Source organism: Ursus arctos, unplaced genomic scaffold (genome assembly GCF_023065955.2).
Source record: "Ursus arctos isolate Adak ecotype North America unplaced genomic scaffold, UrsArc2.0 scaffold_2, whole genome shotgun sequence".
NCBI lineage: Eukaryota > Metazoa > Chordata > Mammalia > Carnivora > Ursidae > Ursus > Ursus arctos.
Window position 1 is genome coordinate 18,285,426 of NW_026622874.1, and position 22,657 is coordinate 18,308,082.

At 47.2% G+C, this 22,657-nt stretch overlaps 1 protein-coding gene across 2 annotated transcripts in view; it reads right to left on the reverse strand.

The window, feature by feature from the left end:
* SEC16B (SEC16 homolog B, endoplasmic reticulum export factor) overlaps positions 1 to 22,657 on the reverse strand; it is a 55,532-nt gene that overhangs the window by 14,553 nt on the left and 18,322 nt on the right. Inside the window, exons 3-14 of one of the 2 annotated variants that reach the window (XM_048225068.2) lie at positions 21,942 to 22,054; positions 20,521 to 20,611; positions 19,675 to 19,783; positions 18,058 to 18,202; positions 17,239 to 17,390; positions 16,810 to 16,871; positions 15,119 to 15,254; positions 14,412 to 14,642; positions 8,899 to 8,996; positions 6,914 to 6,995; positions 2,465 to 2,582; positions 1,109 to 1,220 (exon numbers count right to left, since the gene is read on the reverse strand). In XM_048225068.2, the coding sequence (XP_048081025.1) occupies positions 1,109 to 1,220; positions 2,465 to 2,582; positions 6,914 to 6,995; positions 8,899 to 8,996; positions 14,412 to 14,642; positions 15,119 to 15,254; positions 16,810 to 16,871; positions 17,239 to 17,390; positions 18,058 to 18,202; positions 19,675 to 19,783; positions 20,521 to 20,611; positions 21,942 to 22,054 (1,449 nt within the window). Of the gene's footprint in view, positions 1 to 1,108; positions 1,221 to 2,464; positions 2,583 to 6,913; positions 6,996 to 8,898; positions 8,997 to 14,411; positions 14,643 to 15,118; positions 15,255 to 16,809; positions 16,872 to 17,238; positions 17,391 to 18,057; positions 18,203 to 19,674; positions 19,784 to 20,520; positions 20,619 to 21,941; positions 22,055 to 22,657 lie in introns of those variants that run through there. The other variant, XM_026509290.4, reaches the window with a different exon arrangement.

Here is a 22,657-nt window from a genome sequence, read left to right on the forward strand (position 1 = left end):
GAAGCAGGCTGAGTGAATGGGATGCAAGGGGCTGGCAGACCCCTCCACGTGCCCCGACAGCTTGCCGTGGTAGCTGAGCTCACGGTCCCTCCCTGCTATCTCCAGAAATGCCCTCGTGGGATACAAACATAGGAGAGAGACGAATGAACCCCACGCTTTTCTTGCCGCATTGGGCACAGATTGGGATACGACAAGCCAACAAGACACCTTCAGAGACCACGCCTGGAGAGAGCCGGCCACAAGACTGTACGTTTCTGCAGAGATAGGCCGCTTGGCCCAACAGTGATCAGTCAGGGCTTCGAAGCCTGACGGCCAGGGTTCCAAGTCCAGCGTGACCCCACACTAGCTGTGCTGTCTTAGGTAAGTTATTTAACCTCTCTGTGCCTTGGTTTCCCTCCTCTATTAAGTGAAGATTAAAAATACAGCTTATTTACAGGGTCAGTTTGTAATGATTAAAGGAAATAGTGCAAATAAAATGGCACAGTGTAAGCGCCTTGGAAATCTTAACTATGACCGGGAGGGGAGAGAAGAAAGATCCAGAGCACAGAGGACTGCTAGGAAGCAAACAGAACTTTTTGTCCGTTTATTCATTGTCTACGGGATCACAAGGATCCTAATGTTACGGCCAGCAAAGAAGAAGTAACAGGTGGGACTTTTAGAGCTTGTGCACCAGGTCAGTGTAGGGGTGTAAGGAGTAAGCATAAACTTCCTCCAATTTCCAGTTGGGCCCAGGGCCGACTCTGAGCCAGGCCCAGGGCTGCCTAACACGGAGCGAGCAGCAAGCCGCCCTGTCTTACCCAATCCAAGAGGTGACCTCTGCTCATGGAGCCAGGGTGCCACCCAGTGGTCACAGGGGCACAAGACACCCCAGGGGCACACACGCAGTTTGGGGGAGCAGGACTGGAGACTGAGGCCCCCTGTTGGCGGGATGCGGTCCCCACTCGACACCTCCCTGCCCTGCCCCCTGCAGAAAAGACCCAGAGGAAGGGAGCAGCAGCTGCTGAAATTCACACAAAAAAGTGGAAAAGGGAGCCGTGAAACCCAGCACCGGCTAAAACAATCCCCTAGAAAATGTCCTTCTCTCTCCCTTCCCCAGAAGACCACGCACCTGTGGCTGCTGCCGAGCAAGGCCAGATGGTCTGTCTTTACGGTGTAGTGGCCGAAGGGCACGTGAGCCATGAGGTAGCAGAAGTGAGCGGCCTCCACCAGCCCCTTCCCAGCTGCAGGAGGAGGAGAGCAAGCCCCAGTCACAGAGCATGCCTTGTGGGCATGCCTTGTGGGGACCCACTCCCTGGGCGGGATGGGAGGGAGATGGCAGGGGATTTGGGGATCAGAGGGGAGAGTCCTCAGGGGAGTGAAGGGGAGAACGACTCACATCAGGATTCACATGCCCCAAATCACACGCCCCCTCCCACCCACATTCTTAGCTTCAGACATCATTCCATTTCAGTTCTCTTAGGCCAGAATAGGTCTCTAATTCCTGTTCCCCTCACGTATTTGTGATTGGGAATTTGCTAGGCATGTTAGTCCTTCCTGAGGGTGAAAGGGAGCAGATGCGAGCACTTGAGCAAAGATGCGGGCCAGGGGGAGGAGCCCTTTTTAAATGAGGCTTCTTGGGGCACTAATGCTTCTCCTGCTGAAATCAAACAATAGTAAACTTTTCCCAGGGCTCATAAAATTCACAATAATTGCCAACCTGTTCCCATTTCCAGAATGTTCTCGCATACATTTCCCATTACCTCAAAAGTGAATTAATTCAAGTAGGTAAAGTACCCAGCACAGAGCCTGGCACCCGGGAAGGACTAAACAAAACCTACTCCCCCCTCTGACCGAGTGTGAGCCGCCTGCCAGCTGACTTGGCAAACCTTACACACAGCTGTTTTCAGTCTAACAGGGCGCTGTGTCACAAAGTTTACAAAGACGATATGATTTCTAGATGTTCTGCTCCTTGACCAAATTTGAGAACCACGGATCTGGAACATCCAACAGCCCCTAAGTGTTTATAAGGCCACGTTCCCTGAGAGAATACAAGTGCAGACTACACAATGACCCAGGGTAGTTCAGGCAAAGATGGAGTCTGCTATCTGGCTGAGCTGGGTCCCTGTACGACTAACCATAATAGGAGCAGAGGTTCCCCAGGGTTAACTCCGTCCTCAGGGGAACCTGACCAGGGATAGAAAGGCAACTGCTGAGAGTTGCTTCCTACAGCAGCACGACCCCAATCTTGGGGCCCTGGACTGCACTGGCTTGCAGCAGAAATTCTGGGAAACAGAGGCAGGAATGACACTCCCTTCTCTGGAGTTTCTGTCCCCCAAACATGGAGGCTCCTGGGTCAGAGGAGAGCCTACGGTGCAGACTCAGGCCCTGCACAGCACCTAAGAGCCTACGGATAGATGTTTAAAGCTGGCCTGGAGATGGCCTAGAGGAGAAGAGGGCGGGGTTGGAGGGGCTGCCTTCTGCTTACCCAGGGTGTCCCCCATGGTGATAATGGCTCGCTGAAGCAGCTCCGGGTCCCCACCCTGATTCGACAGAATCACAGCCAAGTGAGGCCTCCAGTCTCCCCACTGCTTGTCCGCACAGCACTGAAAGGCAGCAGACCAAATGGGAGATTTACTGACTAATGTAGCACTAGCCAGAGTGTAGAAGAAAGTTGTCCATCCCCTAGTCTGGAGTTCAGGGAATGCACGCTTACACCCGCCTGCGGAGCTGTCCTTCGTTGATTTCGAGATCTCTTTTTAAAAAGCAAGATTCCTCGAAGGATGGGTAGGCAGACAAACACATGCACATACATACAGTCATAGAAATATCAGGAAGTAGGTAAATAAAATGACACTATTGATCACTTCCTGATTTTCAAATTTCTTCCCGGTGTACCCATTCCCAACAGCAAGGGACAACATCCAGAAAAACAAAACAAAACAAACCCTGATGTTTCAGTGGGAGAAGGAAGACCGAACATCCTTAACTCATATGAAGAATCCACATTAGTCAGTTAGAAGTCAGGGGAACCCTAGGCCCTTAATACCTTACCACATGGCTTATGTTTTCTGGTTTTACAAAGGCCTTTCACACACATCACCTTAGTTGATTTTCACAACAACCCTAGAAGTTCAATTCCTTTCGCCACTCAAAGGATGAGAAAAGCAGGCCATGTGGCCCTGCCCAGCACCCAGTCCCCATTCATCTTGCTTCCAGCGGAGGGCTGTGCTCCCTCCCCTCCAGTGACAACGCAGGAGCTGCAGAGCTCCACAAGGGGGCAGCAGGGTGCCCACAGAGAGCCCTACTGGGGGTGGGGGAAGAGGGAAAATACCCCACACAAAGGGTGGGGCTTGGACCTCCCTTCTCCTGAATGAAGGGGAATTTCAGGACAGGAAATATCAATAAAGAAACATATGACATCACAGAAACAACTTGGGCCCTGGATTCAACTGGAGTTCTTCCTCTTTTTTTTTTTTTCAAGACTTATTTATTAATTTTAGAGTGAGCACAAGAGCGCAGGGGGTGGGGCGCTGGAGTGGGCAGAGGGAAAGGGAGAGAGGAAGAGAGAGAGAATTCCAAGCAGACTCCCCGCTGAACACAGAGCCCCACACAGGGCTCCATCGCACTGCCCTGAGATCATGACCTGAGCCGAAATCGATTTGGCCTCTCAACTGACTGAGCCACACGGGTTGCTTCTTACTAGCTCTGTGACCTTGAGCAAGTTTCTCAAAACCTTTTTTCCTCATCTCTTAAATGGGGATCATCATTTCTACTTAAAGGGTTAGTGTTGATAATGAGATAGCCAGGTAAAGCACATAGCACAATGCTTCGCAATTAGTTTGTTTGCTCTTTATAAATGACACATAAGTACAAACACACACACACACACACACACACACACACACACACAGACGGAAGCCCCGCAAAATGAAAGAGGGGATTTGCAGACCAGTCCATCTCCCAGTTTGTTACACAGAATGGGTAGAGCAGGAGATGGACAGTAATAGCTAAGATCTAGAGGTCAGAACAATTTGTAATTATTTGGTCTTTGTAATTATCCCAAGGAACAAAAGATGCTTTATCCAACTGCATTTTCTGGTTGCTCTTTGTTTATCTGGGTGATGCAGTGTGAATGAGGGGGATGAGGACAATAAATCACCAGAACAGCAGTTCTCACTCCCTGCGTTCTGCCCAGGAACGTGCCCAGTGCTAAGCATTTCTCCTGCGAGCAATCACATGCACTGGGTGCTATTATTCTCCCCACGTCAGCCAGGCCCTTTCTTGCTGGAACTAAAGGAACGAGCAAAAGAAAAATCCTTTTGCTGAAAAGAACAAACACTTAGAAGTCATTCTTCTGTCTCTTCCCCAGGTGATGTGAAAACACTCACTGGAAGGCAGATCTATGGAGAGCAAGAGCACTCGAGAGAGAGTGAACACCTAACCAACTTCAATGGGTCAAGTATGGTGGGTTTTTTGTGTTCAGATATTCTCTTCTTAATTTTCACAATAACTCTATTGGTGAGGCATCAAAATGCCCACAAAGAGGACAGCCTGCCACTCTGGGACTGAGTAAGAAGGCCAAGTTCACAGAGCGAGAAGGCACAGGCTCTGGTTAAAGCTGTGATGGAAGCCCACGTCTGGGTTTTCTGGTTGCCATGCTTTCTCCACTCATTCCCAGTAACTAAAGACTCGCCTCTTACTGGATGCCACGATGCGAGGAAACGCTCAAACACTAGGCTCAAATACTGCGTGGGCACATCACCTCTGGCTTCTCAGTTTTCTCACCTAAAAAGCAGGGAGCATTTAGCTAACTCTACCATTGCAGGGAGACCCAATGGGCCGCACACTGATCACGTCATTTCCTGCTACATGATGTGATGCAATTTCACAGCAGGGCGCGGCCATTCAGCGGACTCGTGAGCACACGGTGTTCCCGTATAGCCAGTGGCCTTGAGGAAAGTCATCATTTTGCTTTTCTTTTCTAGGAATTGTCCCCAAGCAATAAGAAGAACAAAAGAGCAGAAGTGTGAAGTCCGTTTTCGTTAAAACCCAGGTGTCAGCAAAAACCCAAACCTCGAAATACGAGAAAAAGCTGCCAAAAGTAGTAGAGATTGACCAGAGGTGAGTTCAGGAGGAAGCAGAAAGAGAACTCCAGAAGGAGAAGATCCCACAGCCGTCTCCACCGGCTGGGGAGTAGCCATGGCTACACAGACACCCACCGAACACTCCAGATCTTGTGGGAAAAGCCAGGTAGCCTGCAGTGTGGCCCTGGCTCCTCCCCAGCACAGACCTACCCCAAACAGTTGGCCAGGGACAGAATCTGTACACACTCACTATAAAGACAAAAGGAGGGAAGTGACGTGAAAAAATAAACGGAAGGGAGAAAGAACACTCACTGGAAAAATGTTACCACGAAACAAAGAAGTATCAGCAAACGTTTCCTCATGAGTTTAAGTAAATCATAAAACAATTTCTTATGGAGGAAGGGCCTAAAGCTAAGCTATAAGAGCTCAAGAAAGAGACAGCTGACAGGAGGAAGAGGTAAATGTGACCTGCAAAGTTCAGGGAAGAAGTGGAAGAAAAATCAAAGAAATCAAGACAAAAATGGCAAGAGCCCAAAAATGAAGACACTGATGAAAACACAGTAAGGGACACACAGGATGGAAATGAGAGGAGAAGGAGGAGGAGGAGGAGGAGGAGGAGGAGGAGAGGGAGGAGAAGAAGAAAAGAAGAAGGAGAAGGCGAGGGAGACGGAAGGGGAGGAGGAGCAGAAGAAGAAGGAGGAGGAGGAGAGGGAGAGGAAGAAGAAAGAGAGAGAAGGAGGGGAGGAAGGAAGGAAGGAAGGAAGGAAGGATATTTTTGTTAAAGAGAAAGTGATATACATATAATCTGCATGTATATAAGTATATGTTCATATACATATGAAATTGTGCATATGAAATGTGCATATATATATATATATATATACACAAGAAATCCATGGAATTCCTGAAAGAAAACCAAAATAATGGAACAAAGCAAATACTGAAGGATATAATTCAAGAAAACTTTCCTGACCTGCAAAATATGAATGCAGATATTAAAAGAGCATGCTGTGTACCGAGAAAAAAAAACTGACCCAGACAGTCAACACCAAGATAGATCCTAATAAAGTTCCTGACTTCAAGGATAAAGGATACTTTGGGGCAAAAAGCTCAAGTCTGCTTTCATGGGAAAAACATCAAGCTGGCCTCAGGCTTCTCCTGAGCTATACCCAACTCCATACAACGTGTAAGATCGAGTACGTGCAGCTTTGCAGGCTCAGCGTGCAGCGGTGGAAAAGAAGGGCAGCCTCGCCGCAGGAAGCCTGGGAACAGGGCGCTCTCTCCACGCACGCAATGCAGGCAGCTGTGCTATCGTGAAACGGGCAAGGTCTTCGGATCAGACAGACCTGAGCCAATCCTGGCTCCACTTCTCCAGGCTCTGTGATTTCAGGTCATTTTACACCTTTGCACCTTAGCGTCCCCATCTTCAAAACGGGGACAATAATTCCTACCCCTGTGCATTAAATGAAATAATATGAAGCAAAGTGCTCAGCACAGGGCCAAGTGCACAGTAGGTGATTAACGACTATTATTTCTGTTTAGTCTTTAAAATCATCACTTCTTGGGGCACCTGGGTGGCTCAGTCGGTTGAGAGTCTGACTCTTGATTTCAGTCAGGTCATGATCTCAGGGTTATGAGATCAAGCCCTGAGTCAGGCTCCGTGCTCAGCACGGACTCTGCTTGAGATTTTCTCTCTCCCTTTCTCTCTCTTTTCCTCTCTCTCCCTCTGTCCCTCCCCCCTCTAAAACTAAAAATAAAAATCCTTAAAGTCATCACCTCATTCCCGAGCTGTCCCCACCCCTAAACCCCTAGGATGCTGGGGTATGAAGGGGTCCCATTACAAAGAGTACCGTGGCTGCTTGTGGGATCCTCCCCGACATGAACTGGAAGAGGGTCTGCAGCGGGTCGTTGGCGGCCAGTGTGCTGGTGAAGCTGCAGGGAGAGGTGACCGTTAGTGGGGACCAAGCCGAGAGAGCCTTTTACCCGTTGCCGGCGGCACAAAAGCTCCCATAGATTCCTATTTGATTGCAGCAGGTTCTTTTCGAACGTGAATTTCTCTGTTTCTCAGTTGTGCCTCTTCTACTCCCACTTTTGGGGGGCTTGCAGGCTCTTCCTTCTACCACATACCCCACACGGAGCCCGCTGCTGAAGGATACTTCATGGATACTTCCCGCACTCCGGCACTGATACCCTAACTCTTGAGTACCTATTTCTCTAGGCTTCCTTTGTCACGGAAATGATGCCCCAACATTGCACAGGTCCCTGGAGAGCCCCAGCAGTTAACCCAAACCTCCTCTCCACGGGCCCCTCCTCCACAGTGGTCCCCCTGGACTCCCCACCACCGCCCAGCAGCCCCTCGTGCCCCGCCCACAGCTCTCAGGGCTGGCTTCTCTGGCTCAAGCCTAGTCCCGCTCTGCAGTGCTTTTACTCACAAGCACTAAATAGCCATTTCCCGTAACCAAAGAGGCGTAGAGCAGGGACCAGAAATGATCCTGCTGATGACGAACTGTGGGATATGCTTAACAAGGATATAATAAGCTCTATCGCTGATTTGAGATTTAAGCATACTCAGTAAGAGATATTCTTCACAATTCACTGGGCCCCATCAAAAATCAATGGCCCAAGGCAAAATCCTGTAGCAGAGATGTATGCTCTACCGTGGGGTTGTGGGATGTTCATTTCCAAAGTCCAAAGGAGAATCATCCCTCAGAACATGGTCTTTTATTTAATAGCACCCTTGCCTCGTGAGCTCGGAGTGCTTATCTTAGTAAAACTCCAGTGCTCCCCACCACCCTGAGCATAATGAAGTACACAGAGCCGTTCCTCGTCCCTGGGAAGACTGAGGGTTAGGGTAGAAAGGGTGGAGAAGGGTAGTGTGACAGCCTTGAAGGCAGGTGCGATCTTCTCAGCCAATGGCCCAACAGCCAGTTTATGGCCAATTTAAACTTGAGTTCAGCTGAGAGGTTCACAGCGTCACAGCTTCCACCACCACAGGGAGAGAAACATCCTTCTCCCTGTCGGATCCAGTCTGCCCCTTCCGGGAGGGCCCCCCAGCCCTCCCCACCCCCGCCACAAGTCTGTCCCTGCCTCCCAGGGATCTGGCTGCAGCCCAAGGAGCTTCCTCAGAAACCCTTCCTTCTCCAGCGCCCCGACACCCAGCTCCCCTACTCGCTCCTCCTTATCCCAAACTCCTGGCCATGTAGTCAGCCTCCCGTCCTGTCTCGTCCTGGTTTGGGCATTCTTCCTGGTATCGGTGTGCTGCCATGATCTCTGACTAAACACATCCCTTGGGTCTCGTCGTGTCCCCCTGCCCTAGGCGAAGACCGCCACATCCAGTCCCCAGTCCTATAAAGCCCGTTCCTAGCACAGCTCCTGCTCCCCCATATCCTGACCTTCCTCTCAGTGCCCACATTCCCCACTGCAAGACTAAGTGGTAGACAACTCCTAACTCTCAGGTGTAAGTCCCTGTCAGTTAACTGTAAGTGGTCACCTATTCCTTCACTGATGGAACATTCTAGAAGAGTTCCTCCCAAAGAGAACGAACAGATTGTAGAAACCTACGTAATTTTTGGAACAGACCCTGAGAAATATTATTAAAGTGTTTATTTATCAAGCGGGTAGAAAGAATGTGTCCAGGTCTAGGTTATAAGAATCTGGAGAAGTGATATCCTGCGTGTAGATCAGAAAAGGGAAATTGGAAGAATGCTTGGTGTGGGGGGCTTCCCAGGGTATCCTGCACTTCTCCCCACCATCTCCTTCCTTGGTGGGGGGAGGCCTCTTGGCTTCACTGGTCTCCTTTGCCGGCCCCCTCACTCACCAGTGCCAGCTCACTCACCCACTCATAACCCAGCTGTAGGTCCTCGGGTCCATCTTGCTGGAGAGGAACAAGGCGTGGCCCCACAGGTGGTTCTTCATGGCCCACTCCAAGGCTTCCTGAAAACAAAAGCACATCGCATTCAACATGGCCCTCCTCCCCTTCCTCTACCGACAGCATGGGACGGTGTTCCGGTAAGGCCGCCCCTGAGCCATACCGGCTGGGCTCCCAGGAAGATTCAGAGCGTCATCTGCGAGTGCGACAGAGGAGCAGTGGGGAAATGGGCTCTAACTGGTGTGTTTTTCTCTGCAAGATGTCCCTTCTCCAGCCTTCACTTGATCAAATCCATTATGCTATTAGCTGCCCCTCAAACATAGTTTCCAGTTAGCCTTATCTCTATAGCAGACATCACACAATGCTTTCAGGAACGTAAGCACCTCACCCCAAGGGCTGAGCTTCAAAATACAGGTAGCAAGATGATACTCCTGGGGGCGCGTTAAAGGAACCGTTTGTTTTTTACAACTGCGGCAGAGACGGCTAGTTCCCCACCAAAACCCGTGCTCCCCTTTCTGCACTGCATTTCCCCACCTCCCTTGCCCCTAGAAGTGGCTGAGTCCAGGCTGTGGAATGGGAGTAGAAGTGATGTGTGCCGGTAACGTGTCTGGCTCCTGGAGGCCCCTTGCCCAATCTTCCCTGCCCCTTTCCCCATCGGGCTGGCGGGAAGGAAGATGCTCAGATGGTACAGCCTCCCCAGTGCCGAGTTCTGTTCACCTGCCCAGGACTCCCATGTGACTAGAAAGAAGCTGCTACTATGTTTAAGCCAAGATACATAGCTGTTAACCTGCCCCACCTAATATTATGTAGCTAATTGCTTGTTAACTACCAAGTGTTTGTTAACTAGCAACTTCATATGCCAAATGAATGACACCATTAACTTGGTGAGATCAGAAGATGAAAATCTTAACACACACACACAGACACACACTCATCTTTCATCCAATTTTCAGAATTATTTAGTAAGAGCTTGATTTATATTTGAGGTTTTGACCTGGTATTAATAATTTCCTTAGTACTCAAAAATCATGGGATTTTTGGACAGGAAGTCACTAATGAGGTAACTCCAGCTGATCACCCCAACATCTCCCACACTATCTTATTAGAAGACAGAGAACATTTAAACCACCGCCCCTAGGAAAATCAGCTTCACATCCACTACAAGGAAAAATGACATTGAGCTACTCTTTTCATATGTTAAACTAGTTCACAATAGTATTTTTTTAAGGGAATTACTAATAAGTGGTTGGGAATCACCATTTTGCTCAAAAATTTGCATCAAAAATATAACTTCAGAATAAGTGAAGAAATTGAGAAATTACACTGAGGATATTAATCTCACACAGCACCAGAGATGAGACACCAGTCAAATATTAATAAAGATACGAAGGATATTTTGGTCTCCAGCTCCTTATGAGCCATTCTGAGCTGCCAGAGTGCCCTTTCTATCCCCTGCTCACCTTTGGTGCAGGTATGACCGGTGGTGTGGTGGATGGTTAGAAGCCCAAGCTCAGACATCAGGCTGCCTAGATCTGAACCCTGGCTTTATTACTCAGTAACTTTCCTCATCTGTAAGTACATAAAACAAGAATAGGACCTAACCTACAGGGTTTCTATGAAGATAAATGAGACAAGGCATGTAACATGTTAAGTAAGTGCCTGGTACATAGAAAGTATTTTTAAAATATTTGCTTTTGTTATTGTTATTGTTACAGTCATTACTTAATCTTTCTTAAGGAAAGAGATTATTACTGATTTATCTCTGTATCCCCCACTGGGTTCAATGGCTTAGAAGTAGTGGTTGCTTAATAAACATTTACTGAATAAATAAATCACTGGTGAAATTGCAGGTCTCTACTATATAGTGAACAGGGGATGGCTAGCGTATGATCCCACTAGTTTTCACTAAGTATCATGCCTTGCACTCATTTAAAATATAACATCACTGGGGCTCCTGGGTGGCTCAGTAGGTTAAGCACCTGACTTCAACTCAAACCATGATCTCAGGGTCCTGGGATCAAGCCCTGCATTGGGCTCTCCACTCACCAGGGAGTATGCTTGTCCCTCTCCCTCTGCCCCTTCCCCCGCTTGTGCACTCTCTCTCTCTCAAATAAATAAATAAAATCCTTTAAAAATAAATAAAATATAACATCATATACAAATAATCAGAGATTAAAAATTCAAATGTAAAGGAGAAGTCACAAAAGTACTTGAACTTGATTATCTAACAATTTTGAAATAGGAAAGTCTTTCAAAATATCACCCCAAAAAAGTAATTTTGCACAGAAAGTTCAAAAAAATAAAGAGCTACTACAAATCAATAAATAGAGATCAAAAATCCGCCAGAAAAATGTAGAAAATCCATGACAAAAAATTCACAGATTAAAAGATATTAGACTTCACTTATAATAAAGGAAATGAAAACTATACTAAATTACTTTTTTTTTTCACCTCCCAGGTTGGTACATATCAAAAGCTTGGAAACGCACTGAGTTCATGAGAGTGGAGAAATGATCACTCTCACGTATTGCTGGTAGAGTACTTGGTGCACCTCTGAAACGGCAATTTGTTGCTACTTCTCAAAATTTCAAGCCATATACCCTTTGACTCAACACTTCTGTTTCCAGGAACTATTCTAGAAATCATAGTATATTCTCTCACATGGCAAATGACTTTGGCTGTCACTACAGTGTTATTCGTAATAGCGAAAGACTGTAAATCATCTACATGTCAATCTATCAGGGTTTAGTTCATTATAATTTATCTTTACAAATCTGTGCAGCCATAAAAAATAATGAAGAAGGTATTTATATGTTATAAGGAGCAGGAAGGCCAAATTCAGCCCACTGTCTATTTCAGTACAGCCCACAAACTAAGGATAACTTTTCACATTTTTAAATGATTGGGAGAAAAATTTTAAAAAGAATAATACTTCATTACACATGAAATTTATATATAATTCCAATTTCTATGTCCATAAATAAAACACAGCCATACCCACTCATTTACATATGTCTGTGGCTGCTTTTACTTGACAACAGCAGAATTGAGCAGTTGCAACTGGCCTGCAAAACCTCATACATTACTGTCTGGGGCGCCTGGCTGGCTCAGTTTGAAGAGCATTTGACTTTTAATCTCAGAGTCGTGAGTTTGAGCCCCACACTGGGTGTAGAGATTACTTAACTCAATACCATTTTATGTATGTGGATATACATATATATATTTACTGTCTGTCCTTTTACAGAAAACAATTGTCAATCCCAATATAGAGTGTTTTCTAAGGTATTTTGTTAAATGAAGAAAAGGTGAAGAAATGGTATAGAGAGGGTGCCTGGCTGTAGAGCACGCAACTCTTGATCTTGGGGCCGTGAGTTCAAGCCCCACATTGGGTGTAGAGATTACTTTAAAATCTAGAAAGAAAGAAAGAAAGAAAGAAAGAAAGAAAGAAAGAAAGAAAGAAAGAAAGAAAGAAAGGAAGGAAGGAAGGAAGGAAGGAAGGAAGGAAGGAAGGAAGGAAGAAAGAAAGAAAAGAAACGGTAAATAGTAAGCTATTTAAAAAGGAGAAAATAATTATATATGCAGAAAATATCTCTGGATATTTCAGAGACAGCAATTCAGTGACCGAAAGGGTGGGGGCATCATTTTCCCCACTATATCCCCTTTATCTTTTGAGTTTTGAACCATACTGATATATGATTATATACCAATATTTACATTTCCTTTAAGACTTTTGTAAAATGTGAGGGGCGCCTGGGTGGCTCAGTCATTTAAGCGTCAATCTTTGGCTCAGGTCATGATCCCAGGGTCCTGGAGTCGAGTCCAGCACTACGCTCCCTGCTCAACAGGGAACCTGCTTCTGCCTCTGCCTGCTGCTCCCCCTATTCGTGCTGCCTCTCCCCTCTCTCTTTCTCTCTCTGATAAATAAATAAATAAATAAATAAATAAATAAATAAATAAATAAATCTTTAAGAAACAGACTTCCGTAAAATGTGAGTTCAACTTCAAAATCAACGAGGCATAAAAAAATAGGTAAGTATGTGAGGTGATGAATGTTATTATTAAACTCCATGGGGAGGATCCTTTCACAATGAATTTGTGATATCTGTATATCATCACATTGTACGCTTTAAATATCCTACAATTTTGTCAAATACACCTCAATTAAAATTTTTGAATAAATAATGTAAAGATCAAAATTGTCTAATTTGCATATCAAAAAATAAACAAGATATTGGGGTGCTTGGGTGACTCAGTTGTTAGGCGTCTGCCTTTGGTTCAGGGTGTGATCCCAGGGACCTGGGATCAAGCCCTGCATCGGGCTCCCCGCTCAGCGGGAAGCCTGCTTCTTCCTCTCCCACTCCCCCTACTTGTGTCCCCTCTCTCGCTGGCTGTCTCTCTCTCTGTCAAATAAATAAATAAAATCTTTAAAATAAATAAATAATAAAAATAAAATAAACAAGATATCACTTCATCTATTGAATTAAAATATTCAATATTGGTAGGCATGTGTTAGAGCTGGTGGGGATAACATTTGCAAACAAACTTTCTGGAAACTAATTTAGTGTATATGTGAAGAATGTTTTAAAAGTGCAAATACTTCAGGGGCATCTGGGTGGCTCAGTCGTTAAGCGTCTGCTTTCGGCCCATCGGGCTCCATGCTCTGATGGGAGCCTGCTTCTTCCTCTCCCACTCCCCCTGCTTGTGTTCCCTCTCTCGCTGGCTGTCTCTCTCTCTGTCAAATAAATAAATAAAATCTTTAAAAATAAATAAATAAAAATAAGAAAAAAAAAAGTGCATATACTTTAACCCATAGTTCCATTCTAGGAATCTATCCTATAAAAATAAGAAGATGAGCCAAAGATTTTTATAACAAGATGTTCAAATTGTGTAATTTATAATGGGTGGCCACATTGTAGATAGCCTATATATTCAAAAACAGTGAATTAGATAAATAAAATATTATACATTCATACAGTGGAACATTGTCCATTTTTTAAACGGTACATTTTAATGCCCTGGGACATTACGCCATATAATCTTAAGTGAAAAAATAGAAATAATTGTATATGTAATTTAATTTTTAATATATATGCATCGAAAAATGCTAGAAGTAAATATATCAAGATGTTAACAAATGTTATTTTTTTAAAGATTTTATTTATTTATTTGAGAGACAGAGAGAACACGACTGGGAGGAGGGGCAGAGGGACAAACAGACTCCTGGCTGAGTGTGGAGCCCAATGCGGGGCTCGATCCCAGGACCCTGAGATCGTGACCTGAGCTGAAGTCAGATATTTAACCAACTGAGCCACCCAGGCACTCCAACAGATTATATCTTTAAATGGCAAGACTATATGATTTCTTTTCTTTGTACCTTTCTGAACATCTTAAGCACTCTAAAATGAATATATATTATTCATATGACTGGGGGTGGGGGCGGGGTTACTTTTTAAAAACAAGCATGCAGGGGCCACACTTGCCTTCTTCCTTCCGTAGTAGAGCAGTTTAGTGAATTTCTCTACGATCTGTGCAGGTGTCTCCACACTGGGGGGAATCTCCCCAGTGAGCAGGTTCGGGGTCCCTGAGCTCAGCACCGGCCAGTCCTCATCGGTCAGGTTGATGAGGTTGGCCACAGGCGGCTGCCTCTTGTACTTCTCCAGTTTCCTGCAGTCTTGCATCAGCAGCTCCGCGATGTCGGACCCCACCATGGACTGCAAGGCAAGGACGGTCATCCTGAGGAAGAATCCTCTCGTCCTTGTGCCCACAGCCCCAGCACCAGAGCACCTGCCCTCTCCATGAGGAGGCGGACTTGCAAACACAAGACCGTCCTTCCCTGGATTGTTGTATTTCAAACTTCAGCTTCCCTCTCATACACTCTCAGGTATTTTCTGCCTGTCGGGAGCCACGGAGATAACCAGAAATATGCACCCTCTTACAGGGGTATTATGTGGTTGGTACAGTAACCCAAGGACTGTAAGATAACCCCAGGCCAGTAGAGAAGGGCAGGGAAAAGATTATCATTAGCAAACGGGGTTGCCATCTGAGCCATTTTTTCCCTGAGGGCCATTCGTTCTTCTTTCACATTATCTTTTACAATCATGCCATAAGCCGAATCTTCTCTATCCCAGAAAGACTTCAATTTCAATCCAGCTGCACCTGCCCACCCGTCAGAACGATAATACTTTACCCCGTTCTGCCGACAAAGGAGAACCAACAATTGCCACAGTAGAGCTGAGTCTCTGCTCCTCTGCGTCTCAGATTTTAGGCTCTGAGCTGCTTTCTGCTGGCAAAATGTCATGATATCCACCTTGTGTACGTCTTCCCTACGGAGAGATTTCAGGGAGCGAAAAGTGAGCGGCAGACGCTTTCTCTGCACAGGAACGTGGGCTCCTTCTGCATTCTGAGGATACTAGCGGGGCGGGGGGGGAGGGGCGCTGAGAGAGAAGCCTAATAACCCAGGGCTGGGCTACCCAGTCTGTAGTTTCTTTGTAGAACAGGAAGGGACCACAGAGATTCTCTCGTATCCCTTTTCTATTTTACAGATGTAGAAACTGAGGCCCAGGGACTGCACAGGATAGCAGGCAAGAGCACAGGCTTTGGAGTCAGACTACCCTGGGTTTAAATCCAGCCTGCCACTTCTCAGCTTATACGAGGTTCTTATACCGTCTGAACCTCTGCTTTTCTCCCCTAAAATAGGGATAATGAGAAAAAAAAAAAAACTACCTCCATATAAAAGGAATTAGGAAATTTTGTAGCATACACTAAGTAATCAATAAATGGGTAATATTGTTTGGTGGCGGTCATTCAATAAAATCAATCAAATTGGAACCGGCCCCCCAGTGTCCTCACTCCCAGCTCGGCGCTCTACCCCACATCTGTATACCTGCGTGTAAGAAATAGATTCAATACTCTTATTGAAGGAACTGTCAAAATACTATGGGCTTGGGGCGCCTGGGTGGCTCAGTCGGTTAAGCGTCTGCCTTCAGTTCATGTCATGATCCCAGGGTCCTGGGATCAATCCCCACATAGGGCTACCTGCTCAATGGACAGACTGCTTCTCTCTCTGCCTCTTTCCCCACCCCAACCCGGCTGTGCTTTCTCTCTTGCTCTCTCTCTCTCTCTCAAACAATAAATATATTATTTTAAAAAAAATACTGTGGGCTTTTCTTGGAGGCAAAAGCTTCAGGATAAGAATAAGTTTATACAGTAGTGATGACATACACAGCGCTTCCCTACACTTAAAGCAGACACAGTGGTGTTACGTCATTTCCTTAACAGCAAACTAAAACTCAGAGAGGACTGACTGACCTGTCCGCCATGGGACCTCTCCTTAGTAGGATGCAGGGGCCAAGGACGCCGGTCCTCTGACTCCAGCCAGGACTCCACAGCAGAGGGTCCTGAATATTTATCAGAACAGGACTAGGAATTTAAAAGCAGTTCTAGCTCAATCCTGCAGAGGGCAGTCTTGCACACTGTCCTGGAACTCCACTTTCACCGTGCTATTTCTCTCTCCAGAAAAACGCAAGAATTTTTTTCCCACTCTGAACCACTTGTCTATGATTTCCCAGGCTGTGCTCTACTTTTCTACCAGTACCGATTAAGTACTCAGAATGCTAAAACCTCCTACCATATAGCTCCTGCAAAATTGTTTTCAGATTTTTAATCTTAATTTTTCTCTCTGCCCTTCAACTATCAAATTGCTTGTCAAAATGGCTCAGGCCACATTTGTCTCTATCTTGTTGCACAGAATATTCTGCTCCATGGGGGATAGACATTTTGTTTCAACGAAGCCAAGAATAAATCCCCCAAATGCTGATCTGGGCAGGCAGATTTCGTAGGTTCAAAAGCCCTCCCTTGGCAGCTCTTAAGATAATCTACCTGATCAGGGGTCCTGAGAAAGTCCTCAGCTCTTCTTGTTCCTCGGAGTAATTAAGAATAACCTGGAACGAAAAATCAGATTTGGCGTGCAATACCATGTCCACCCAAGGCCCTGGTCAGTCAAGCCCAATATCAGAACCCACGGCTGCGGTCCTGGGATGTGGCTCAGCGTCTTGGGGAGGACACACGAGGACAAAAGTAGTTCTCCAGGTGCTGAAAGGGAGCCAATGGCACTTCAGGAGAAACATAAATCTAGCATCACTTCTTTGAGAGAAGATCCCTACCCTTTCCTTCCCAAGACATGCCCCAAACCATGGAGTGCATGGCCCCGTCCCCCTACGAGCCCCCCATTCCCGGAGATGCCCGGGCTCAGGCAAAGGGAAATGGAAAGCAGTGTGCCAGGTTCCTGGGACGCAGAATCTTGTTTACCTCCATGCTGTGCAGTTCCACGAGAGCCGTTTGTCCATCCCTGGGAGAGCTGGGACCCACACACACCAGCTGGCCTCCTGGCCCAAAACTCACAGGCACATGAGGGATGTAGAACTTCATGGGCTCCTTGGGACCAGCAGCCGAGACATCCTCTGACCAACAGACACAGATGCCCCCCGTTAGCATCCCTGCGACTGCTTGTCTTCGCCACAGAAGAACACCGCAGACACGTTTCTATCCAAATCCCACCAGAGCCAAGATAAGTCTCTGGGCAGGTGGTGTAATTAGAAGAAGCGTATGCTCCAAGTCAGAATTAAGCCTCTCAGAATATGTCAGAATATAAGGTGGGGATTCGGTGGTTTGGTCCAAATGGGAAAGCACCAGGCCCAGACTGCCCAAGACGGCCAGAGGCTGGGGACTCTGGCTCTCGTGGCCCCAGTACTCATGACCCGTCTCCTCCATCCAAACAGGACAGTTGTGCTTCGTGGCCTGCCTTTGCTTTTCCAAACTGGCTCTGGTCTCCACTTTCTTCACCTGCTACATCAAAGCATCTCTGGGTGCCTCCTCTCCCAGCCTGACCCTGACGGCTAGAAGCAGTGTTCCCTTCCGAGACTCAGCCCTGATGCCATCTCCAGGACAAGAGAAAAGGTGAGAAATGGAGCCAAGATGGCATCTCCACCTCAGAGAGGGCCATGGGTAGACGAGGCAGGCAGTGATCCACTCTTGGAACGACAGAGGAACGGGGACTTTCCAAGAAGTGGCCACCCAGCCCTCTCCTCACCAGACTTCAGCAATTCCTCAGATCACTTCGGTACCCACCGGCCGGAACTGGACTCCAAGCTGCGGGCGCCCTGGGCCCGTACATCTCGGGGGCATCGCCTATGTACTGGCTCAGCTCGTAGGCGCTGGAGCTGAGACCGGACTCGTGCTGCTGGAGAAGGTTGGACTCGGCGGCCAGTGGCGGCTGCAAGTTACAGATAATGAAAACACATGGGAAGAATCAGAAGCACTTTCAGAGAGATGGCCCTCCCACGTGTTCCTTCAAAGCCACAAAATCGAAACTTTCAAATAAATACATTGAATGTGGATGTATCGCAAGGAAAAGAAGTGCTCATTTAATCGACAGGTGTTTGTGAAAAAATGAACGATGGCCTATCGGAAAGGGTGTAGGCCCTGAGGCCAGGGGACCTGAATTCAAATCCCAGCTTTGTCGGGGCACCTGGCTGGCTCGGTTGGTAGAGCATGTGACTTTCGATCTTGGGGTTGTGAGTTTGAGCCTCACAGTGGGTGTAGAGATGGCTTAAAAATAAAATAAGTAAATCTTCAAATCCCTGCTTTGTCAACACCTGCTGTGACCTGAGACAATGACTTAGGCTGTCTGAGCTCAACTCCCTCATCTATAATATAATATCTGCCCTATAAAGTTCGAGTATTTCCTCATGCATTCATTCACCAACGATTGAATGAGCACCTGCTATGCTCCAGGCACTGTGCCTTCCCTGGGGATACAGGTGTACGAGAAATCCATGGAACTTACATCCCAGGAGGATAATACAATACATGAGAAAGCCCTTTGCACACTGTAAAGGGCTGTTCTTGTGTGTGGCTGCTGTTCTTGTGGGCATAGATTGCATAGTGTGTGCCCTGTCCCGTTCAGCATTAGGTAGACAGAAGAAAGTGTTCTCAAAAAACAGACAGATCTCAGGGCACCTGAGTGGCTCAGCCTGGTTAAGCGTCTGCCTTCAGCTCAGGTCACAATGCCCCTCCCCCTGCTCGTGCTGTCTCTCTTGCTTGCTCTCTCTGTCTCAAATAAATAAATAAAATCTTCAAAAAAAAAAAAAAGGGCAGACAGATCGCATCATGGAAACAAAATTAATATAAGACTGTCAGAAATCAAGAGCTTGTCTCTGCAGTATCTTTGCCACTTTCCCATAAATCTAAAATTATTCTAAAATTGAAAGTTTATTTTAAAAAATTTAAGAACTCCATTTTGTGGCCCCACTGGTGTACCCAGTGAGATTTCAGAAGAGAGAGTTGGGAGAGTCAAGAGAGGTTTCAAGCTCTGCTTTTCAGACCTGAATTAAAAGATTCTAGCAACAACCCCCTTCCCGGCTAAACCAAATTGCCCATCCCCTGGGGCACTGGTGACAGCCTCTCCTCTTGCCCTGCACCTCAGAGTGACTTGGGTGACACTTCCTGATCCAGCCATTTTGACAAAAATGCAAAAGGGCCAGATTGGAGCCCCAGACCTGAAAGACTGGAACAGGGAAGCAGGAAAAGGTGGAGGTCTGAGCGGAGGCTCTGCAGAGAGGGGAGACTGGGACCCCTCAGACTGCTGGCCGCTGGACACCCCGCATCCCAAGAGCCCCGCCGTGCCACTGCTTCAGCGTCGGTTGTGACTGCCACAGCCCACGGCCCCACGTCACTTTAGATTACCTTATTCTTCTGGGCTCCGGGTAGCAGAGTGTCCGGAACTAGGTCCCCAGGCCTCTCCTGTCCAGTGTTCGAAGCAGCGCTGTCTTTATAAGCGTTCTGACTCCTGGATCTGCAGCAAAATGACAGCAGCAGGTGAGGGGGGTCCTGGGTAAGCCAGCAAAACTGGGCTGCTCTCCACGGAGGCTGGTGGGCTGCGAAGCGTGGGCCGCGTCAGGCTGGCATGAGTGCCACAGGGAAAAGCATTGACCTCGCTTTGCTCCCCCGATCAATTAATACGAGAGAAACAGGAGCTCCTGGGTTCCACAGTGTGGTCACTAGAAGTCACCCTAGGCCCCATGGAGAAGGGTTGGTTCCTGCAGCCAGACATCCTGACGGACTTAAATCAGAGCAGCTGGGTTGGCCAGCTGGTCAGACAAGGCAAAGGCACCAGGCCTAAGCGCACGGGGGCAGGTGCTGTGCAAAAGGCTCTTTTCTGCTCACCTTACCCCAGGGGACCTCCCATTCTCAGGGCGCAGGAGTGGGTCCCTCAGCCAGGACCCAATTATGAAAACTTCGGCAAGGCCACCTCTGCTCCGAAGCCGACATAGAATGAAGGCCCTCCTGTAGGATGGACCTCAGGTAACCTTGCCAGGACTCAGAGGACCCCACGTTTGGGAGCCGCCTGTCAAAGTTAAGACTCCATTAAAAGTGGCCTGGGCCACCCTGGGCTACTCCACGCCCCGGTGGCCAGAACAGAAGCAGACAGGGTTCCGGAGATAGAGACAAGCCCCAGATGCCATGACACTTGCCTAACATAGTCTGAGTTTGGCCGCACCATGTGGAGCTGGCCTCTCCTTTCACACTTACGGACTCTTCTGGTTGTCGTGACGCTGCTCACTGAGGTACTTCTGATCTCGGTGATCTTCCTGCCAGATATAAGGGCTCTCTCGCCTTGGCACTGCACCCTCAGAGAAAACAAAATGAAGACAGGTCACTTCCTGCTCCTGAAACTTCAGGAAGACAGCCGCGAGCTGTGGGGCTGAGTTACTGGAGCACCGTAGGTATGAAAATGCATTTGCCAAATTGGATAAAACTGAGACGCGAGATGGAGGTCAAGAGGACGCCTCTCAGTCCTCCCTGAACCAATTGGCATGGCTCAATACAACTGCATAAGCATCGGGGTCGTGTGTATGTGTTTTCAGGACAGATTTCCCTTGGCTGGCAGGTCAGAAGCTGCCGATAGCACATCCCTAGAACCTTACTATTGGCGATGGGTATAAATTCCTGTTGGTGCATATCTGCCACCCTCAAGGTCGATGATGGTCAGACTGATCACAGCCCTGCCGCACCCTGGATGACTTCATTGTTAAGAACGGATTTCACTAGTTAAAAATAGAGCTACCCTATGACCCAGCAATTGCAGTACTGGGTATGTGCCCCAAAGATACAGATGTAGTGAAATGAAGGGGCACCTGCACCCCAATGTTCATAGCAGCATTGTCCACAACAGCCAAACTGTGGAAGGAGCCAAGATGTCCATTGACAGATGAATGGATAAAGAAGATGCGGTTCATACATACAAGGGCATATTACTCAGCCGTCAGAAGGGATGATTACCCACCATCTGCATCAACATGGACGGGACTAGAGGAGATTATGCTAAGTGAAATAAGTCAAGCAAAGAAAGACAATTATCATATGATTTCACTTATATGTGGAACATAAGAAATAGTGCAGAGGATCATAGGGACAGAGAGGGAAAACTGAATGGGAAGAAATCAGAGAGGGAGACAAACCATGAGAGACTCTTGACTCTGGGAAACAAACTGAGGGTTTCAGAAGGGGGGGTGGGGGCTGGGGCAATTGGGCGATGGGCATTAAGGAGGGCATGTGATGTAATGAGCACTAGGTGTTATATGCAACTGAGGAATTATGGAAGAACTGACTTCACTGTTACTTGGTCAGAGAGTATAATCTTGGCTATAAGGAGGAGTAGAAGAAGAAATGTGGGCAAAGCGCGAGCTATCCATAATCCTGGTAACATAATGGTAAGTTCAGTACTATCACCAACACGCACAAAGAAGTGACTCCTTTCTGTCTCTTCTCCTCAAGATGTCTAGCAGTAGTGTCTGTGCTGTGACCTGCTGTGGCCTCATCTGGCCAAGAAAGTAGATGAGGATAGGGGCTCTACCTCGGCCGAGCGCGATGGCCAAGGTGAGGCTCTGAGCAGGTCCTGTCTACCCGATCAGCGGCGCTATCTGAAAGGCTCCTTGGAGATTATTCCATACCTCTTTCTTCCTGTAGCTGCTGCGGGTGTCCATGGTAGTAATAATTTCCATAAGCATAATCTTCCCTTAGGGTTGAAGAATGATAGCTCCGGTACGGATCCTCCATGCCTGGCCTAAAATACCGCAAAGAAGGCCAGCCGGTCAAGGACGAGTGTGGTAAAGAGAGAAACCAGTGGAGGACTTGACAACATCACAGGACAAAACTGTGACCTCACTCTAGAACTTGCTTTAAAACCACAGTTAATTCTAGATCCTATAAACAGAAGATCCAGAGTCAGAGCAGGAGTAGGGCCTTTGTTTCAGAACAAGGCTAGGATTTTTATAGCAAAACCATAGCCAAGTGTCCCATTCTCCTTCCCCGTGATTCCTCCTACTTCACAAATACATTCAACAATACAAGGTGTTATCTTAGAAAACCCTGCCCTGATTTTTCTGAAGATTTTATTTATTTATTTATTTGTTTATTTATTTATTTATTTATTTATTTATTTATTTGAGAGAGACAGCAAGAGAGTGAGCAGGGGGAAGAGCAGAGGGAGATGGAGAAGCAGACTCTGCCCTGAGCACAGAGCCCGATGCAGGACTTGATCTCACAACACCGAGTTCATGACCTGAACCAAATCCAGAGTCAGGTGCTCAACTGACTGAGCCACCCAGGCGCCCTGCTCTGCCCTGATATTATTTTAGATAACCCTTCCTGAGATGACCGTGTAGGT